The sequence below is a fragment of the Sipha flava genome, unplaced genomic scaffold, assembly GCF_003268045.1.
Source record: "Sipha flava isolate LNK unplaced genomic scaffold, YSA_version1 250_pilon_pilon, whole genome shotgun sequence".
Lineage (NCBI taxonomy): Eukaryota > Metazoa > Arthropoda > Insecta > Hemiptera > Aphididae > Sipha > Sipha flava.
In genome coordinates this window covers 402,892-409,931 of record NW_020272902.1, presented here as the reverse complement: position 1 = coordinate 409,931, position 7,040 = coordinate 402,892, and the positions used below count along the sequence as shown (strand labels likewise).

Sequence of the window (7,040 nt, the reverse complement as noted above, 5' to 3'; positions counted from 1 at the left end):
TTTTTTTTTGTTTTTGAGTATTACTCATATTGTCTTAAAACTTCACAGTTACAACTTACAAGACGCAAAAAATAAACTCGAACAATAGTCAATTCGGCAGTAAGTCAGTACTCGGAATGGCGCGGCGTCGCTATCCGTCAACGTCCAACGACCGTACATATCTACTTTTAACGAATCACGATATCATACGATAAAATATATATATATATATATATAGCTATACATTAGCCATAAATCTACTAGTAACAAATTTTCTAAAAATAAACCCGCCCGGCCGCCCTATGGTTAATCCACGGTCTTCATGATCATTTTGTTTTGTTTACCGATTGCTTATCGGGTTTATTATAAACACTCTTGCATGAAAAATAATTCGCAGAAACGTACAAAATACAGTACACCATAATATAGGTATAGTTTTTGTTGCCTGATAGTCGTACATGCCGCCAACGATAAACGATTAGTGGCGATTAGTATATCAGACTATCAGAGCGGTACAATTACCACGACTAGAACATTTAGAAAACAGAAAACATACATGCTTGAAAGTAATATCATATTAAGAATATTAGAGAAGAATATTAGAGAAAATGAGACAACTTATAGCTACCTAGGAAAAAAAAAAGGTCAAGGGGGGGATCTATCCCCCATATCCCCTCCTCCGTAAATACGCCACTGCCTGAATAAATTACGAAATAATCCAACGACCACTTTTCATTGAAAATACGACATTCTGAATTTATTTTTCTTTTCAACCCTCTTCCTGACATGTCGAATTGGTGAATTAATAGGTAAAGAATAATATTTATTAATAAAGGCACTGCAAACTTAGACATGTAACTGTACAAACGTTATGCAATTATTTCGTCGTACCGCTCGTCTATGTGACTAATCTCTCCGTTATCGACGTTAAAACTAAAAATATAAAAGGAAATTGCAATGTCTGTCGTCATAAATTATGATACGTGCCCGCGATAATGACTTTTTAAATTACACATATATTTAGATATCTATATTTTATTTACCGTCTTATGGGTGCTGCGGGTCGTAGTTTGGAGAACCCTGGTCTATTCTATTATCAATGCTATTATTTAAGTCAAAATATATTAAGGATTTGCATAATTTTGTTAATTGTAAAATGTGTTATATTTTTACCTTGACCCCCCCCTCCCCCCGTAAAAAAATCCTGTGTGCGCCACTGCCTAAATATTTATTATTATATGAACGTAGTATATAAATAATACAAATATCATATTAACGACAATTTTTTTATTTTTAACATAAATTATAATTTAAGAAATCTACTTGTCTAATATAAGATCAGTTATTCATTCGGTTTTATAAAATACAACGTGTTGTTGTATTTTTTTTAATTTTTTTTTATTTAGATCTAGTAATAATTAACATTAGATAATATTGGTAATTATGATTAAAAATAATATAAATATTTCAAAATAAAAACGCATTCCTTTCAATTATGTTCAACATACTTAGGTTTTACATTCAGCTCGCGTGATGGCTACGCCATTATACTAACACCTATCATCGAATGTATTATTAGTCTAGAACAGTGGCGGCTCGTGTTATAGAGCACAGGAGCACGCGCACCACCTATATTTTATATGAATATGAAATATTGCTCTACAGCATGTAGAGTGAATGAATAATTTATAAAAATTTTATTCGTGTATACACTGTATTACGAAATATGTAATACTTGTTTTCAGTAAGTAAAATTAGGTCCTTCTTTGCTATAATGATACAAGTCAGATTGCCGACTGATGTTTTAGTTGGTGGGAGGTGGTAAGACACCCTGCCCAAAATCCCCCTTCGGGACGGCACTGGTTGGCGCACACGCACTGACGACTTAAGATCAAGAGTCCCTCACGCACACACTAGTAGCCTATGCAGGGCCGTTCTTAGGGGGAGAGAGCAGGTCCCAGGCCCTAGGCCTCGCGCTTTTTGCTTAAATTTGGGGCCCATGTTTGAATAAAAAGTAGTAATTTTTTTTTTTTAAATTGTTTTACTTTCATAGTATTTAAATTGTATGTTTTACATAATCAGTAAATATAAAAATTATATAAAAATAACAAAGTTATAGTTTTAGCTATAGAAATTATAAAAAGATATATTTATCAGATATTGATTATTTAATGTTGACTTACCATATAAATTTTGTTTCTAGTCAAAAATTCTAGACGTGAATATTTCCTTCAATAAATCTTATACATTATTTCAGCCATAAGGCGACAAAAAATAGGCAAATAATATAATCTCTTTTATTTTTTATTATCATACAACAAACGGTTATTATGAACCCTTAAAACAAATCCACAATTTTCTATACACAAAAAAAAAACATCTGAATGTAAATAAATATTTCTTACATAAAAAATCAACTACAAAGAAAAAAAAATAGTAATAAAGATTATACAATATATTAATAGTTTTAATGCATTTACATAATAATACATTAATATTTAATAAATATTGATATTATAAGTATAGACGGATGTCAAATTGACTTTGTTGTTATATAATAATAATAATTGTTTTTAATTTAATATAGAATATTAGAATGAAGTATAAAGTGAATATAATGTATTAACATAATTTATTTTATCAAGAGAAACAATTGTAGACATATAATAGATCAGGAGATGGAATGATATCTAAAATTATAGACTTTTGGAATAATTCTGATATGCCAAAAACGAGATTCTTTTTTATTCATCGAAGATCAGTTATACGTTTAATCAAGAACTAAGGAATGTATTGGTAAAATATATACTTGCTTGGAATGAAAAAAATATACATAACTCAAGTTCTAATTCTCTCTACAAGAATTGATGGAGTTTATTTATTAGGTATAAACAACAGTCGAACACTTTTGTCAATCAACAAATACATGAAATAAGAAGAAAAAAACCACTTAATTAGTGATTTGAACGTTTTTAATATTTATACTTGATGATAAAATAGATATTGAAACACAAAACAACTATTAGATTAATAATGTTAACATGAAATTCAGATTTTGGGGTTAATAATGTTTAGATTCGTCCAAATTTAATAACTATTTAAATATTTAAATTATGAATATATTAGAACTTTCTATAAAATAAATTGTTTAGATATTATAAAAAAAAAAAAAAAATCATGAAAATTAACTACTGATAGAAAAATAATATTTGTATTACTATTAATTGGTTTTAGGTGCTGATCTATCATTGACCGTAATAGTTCTTCTCAACACCATACCTTTCCTAATCTGTTCCATCAATGAATCATGGCATGTGGCTGGATCAACTACAGAATGTCTGGATGGAGCAATCCAACGTCTGGTAGATTTTGGAGATTCACTAGTTGTTCTAGGCTGCTGCTGTAATAGCCTAGAACCCAATGCAGCTATAAACCCAGTGACTGGCTCAGATGAACGACTATTACAGCGATCAGCACTAGTAGAACGATTACTAGGTGTTCGGCGTAACAAAATTGGACTTGCAGGTGTGTGATTGAGCTGTGTTAGATTACGAACCGTTTCAGCCACATTACCACCAGATGATTTTCGTTGATGTGTCAATGGTTCAGCATACACTTTTTCTGAACTTAAAGAAATTTGTGAACGATTTTGTTGGTGTTGTTCAGTAGCTATATCTAACAAAAAGGGTGGTGGAGGAGGTAGATTATGTACTGAATTGTTGAGGATGGATGGTGTACGTCGTATTGGTGGAGGTGGCTTGTTATTTTGAATTGAAGAACGACGACAAAGAGTACCACTTTTGAGACTGGAATAACCTACAGTTTAAAAAAATATTAATCAAATGTTTTCAATTTAAAATAATTAACTACAAAAAAAAAAACCTAATATATATGAAATAAAATAAATTGTTTAAAACTGAATTATAATAAAAAAATTGACAAAAATATTTATAAAGAAAGTAATTAAATTAATTATTAAAATAAACATAATAATATTAATATTTATGATAAAATAAACTATATAACTATAATAAATTACTTTAAACCTATTTTAACTGAACTTAATAATAATAAAGTGTTTTGAAGTAATATTATTATAATTAAACTTATAAAATACCCAAACCAATATAATTCATCTTTAGTATAATGATTTGTTAAATATTTGGAAATGAGTTAAACATACAAATTACATATCCAAATTATACAAACAAATTACATAAGTACAATACAATATAATATAATATATACTCACCAGGGGCGTATTTAATTTTTTTAATTTATAGTAAGGGGCTGGGGAATTTTCTTTAAACAAAATTTTACAATTCAACTAATTAAAAACAAAAATTAGAATTTTAGTAAAAATTTTTAATTATTTACAAAATCAATGAAATAAAATACCTTCAAAATAATAGAAAATTAACACAATAATAATGAAACAATTTATATAATTTATATTTAATTTAAACGTTATGACCAAAATTATCAGATATATAAATAAGTACACTACATAGCAAGAACAATTTGAAACTAATTATTCATAAAACAATGATAATATGAGCATCAAAAATTTAAATTTTATAGGGTAAAAGTAAACTTAAAATTTCCTCCTCCCTGAAATTTTAAGAAGGGGATGGGTGAAACCCTCTCAGCCTCCCCCCATAAATATGCCCCTGATATTCACCATTTATAAGATCAATGATGAATATTATATAACACAAAATTAATACTTTGAGTCTTAAGACCAATACAAATTATAGTATTAAAATTACATACCCAATGTAGATGCAGGCCTTATGCGTTCTTTGATGGAACTACTATTTCGATTATTCAATGTGCAGTACTTCAAAAGTGTATTTTCCACTTCTATGTAGTAACAAGAAAAACACACACAAGCATGCAGAAAAAAATTAGATGAAATAAAGAACATAAAAATTGCATGTGATTGTGAAGCAATAGTATTTATTACAGATATAGTGGTAATCCAAGATATGAGCACTTTAACTTTGCACAAAAAGTGAAAATATTTCATTCTACTCTTACATAATATAAGTACATCCAAATAAAATAAATATCTCTATAATATATTTTTATTATTTTTTTTTTTAATAGCATCATCAAAAGAATATATTGTATTCTTCTTAAATCGGTTACATACTACGTATTTTAAATACTAGCATATGCGTTTTAAAGACACAGCATTTAAACGCTGAAAATTAAGACTATAGTTCACATACAGGTGTACATACTATAGCGCAATAGCACAAATTTAGCAGTATTTAGTATGTTACCATCTAAAACACCTAGTGTACAACCAGATTTATAGTGAATAACCTAACAATGTAACTACAATGCTATAACCTACAATATTGAATTATGATTATTTGTTTTTTTTTTTAAGCTACTCAGAACTTTTTTTTAACATTAAATTTAATTTAAAATTATATGATGTAAATATGAAATGATATATAATGTTATGAATTTAATTTTATATGAGAATAATTTATCAATTATCATAAAGAGTGAAATATTTTCATCATAAACACCCTAGTAAAGATGAAATGTTATACATATTCATAGAAAAACAACATACGTTTTCTATATACTAGTTCTAACTTAACACAAATATTTTACAATTTTTATTTCTATATGAAATCAGTAATTGAACAAGTATATTCACCTTCATCGGGAGCTGCAGTTGATAATGCAGTTTGGCTACTATAACCACTTGAAGATTCTAGAGAACTTTCACTGGTACTCTCCTTTCTATCACCATCAATCTATGTAGAAAAATAGATACAAAAATAATTGTATTGGAGTATAATTATATATTACATATATTAAAAATTAAACTTAATTGAAACGTAATTTTTTTTTTTCTAAAATATCAACCATATACTGAATAAATTTATATAATGTAAAATATTAATTTTATTTTTTATTTATCTAAGATTTAGCAACTTTGGCCATTGACTGACATCAATGATGATGGGTTTGTAGAAGAGAAATATAAATGCTGGTTTTTGGAATATGTTTTTAAGGGAATAGATTTTTTTTGCTAAAACCCTATACGGTCAATCATCAAGTAATTAGTAAAGTTGAGAAATATTATTAACACAGAACTTATAAAGACTTTGACTAACCAATGCGCTACACTATACTCCTTTAAAATAATATGACAATGGTGATGAATTATGATTATTTAAATATTCATTAACATTAATTTAGTATGTATAGACTTAAAATTGTACAATAAGTAAGTATTTTTTAGATAATGAAAAATTGATATTAAATTAATACTTAGGTAACTTCAATAGATTCGTAAATGAATATTTTGTTTTGAACTATTTGTATCATTATTGTGTAAATTCTGAATTTTATTAAATGTCACCATATAAAACATTAAATAGGAATACCGTGGCCAAATGGTATAATGAGGTGGCAGTCACTTAATATACAGTTGCCATTTGAAATCAAATTGCCAATAATGGTTGTGCTTTTCAGGTGGTGTGATTGCCTTAAGAGAGATAACTAGCACTATCCCTTTCACCCAATGAATAGTATACATTACAAGCCGATCCAAAAAACCCATAAATAAAAATCATGCCATCTATCGTATCAAAAATATATATGAAAGATTATTAATTTTAGCCTTCCATAAAAAAAAAACTTACTTTCAAATTCGAATTTGATGAAGATTCACTGTGTTGTGCATTTCTTTCTTGAGCTTTGTTGGCAGCCATACTAGCCAATTCATGCATATTGACATATGTGGGCTGAATATATTCTAAAAAATAGATTACAAATATTATAAGTATAAATTAAATAGTAACAAACATTTGTATGTGAGTCAAACTAACAAATAATCATTAGTTGCTGTTTCAAAAATAAAATATAAAGTAAAAACAGTTAATATACTACAAAATACATAGTAATATCATTACGGTCCCTATTTTATTCCATATTATATTTAAAATTTAAATTTAATTTAAAAAGGTTTGATTAATTTTCCATTATAAGATACTTTTAAATCTTTTAATAATTGAAAAACTATAAAATGAAAC

The 7,040-nt window shown here is 27.3% G+C and overlaps 1 protein-coding gene across 3 annotated transcripts in view; it reads right to left on the bottom strand.

Annotated features, from left to right (window-relative positions):
* Nucleotides 1-2,510: 2,510 nt before the first annotated feature.
* The window catches only part of LOC112684463 (MTSS1-like protein), a 36,676-nt gene continuing 32,146 nt past the window's right edge, over nucleotides 2,511-7,040 (bottom strand). The window contains exons 10-13 of one of the 3 annotated variants that reach the window (XM_025556009.1): nucleotides 6,651-6,763; nucleotides 5,657-5,756; nucleotides 4,753-4,842; nucleotides 2,512-3,795 (exon numbers count right to left, since the gene is read on the bottom strand). In XM_025556009.1, the coding sequence (XP_025411794.1) occupies nucleotides 3,200-3,795; nucleotides 4,753-4,842; nucleotides 5,657-5,756; nucleotides 6,651-6,763 (899 nt within the window). In that variant the 3' untranslated portion in view covers nucleotides 2,512-3,199. Of the gene's footprint in view, nucleotides 3,796-4,752; nucleotides 4,843-5,656; nucleotides 5,757-6,650; nucleotides 6,764-7,040 lie in introns of all 3 variants that reach the window. The other 2 variants (XM_025556007.1, XM_025556008.1) reach the window with 2 other exon arrangements.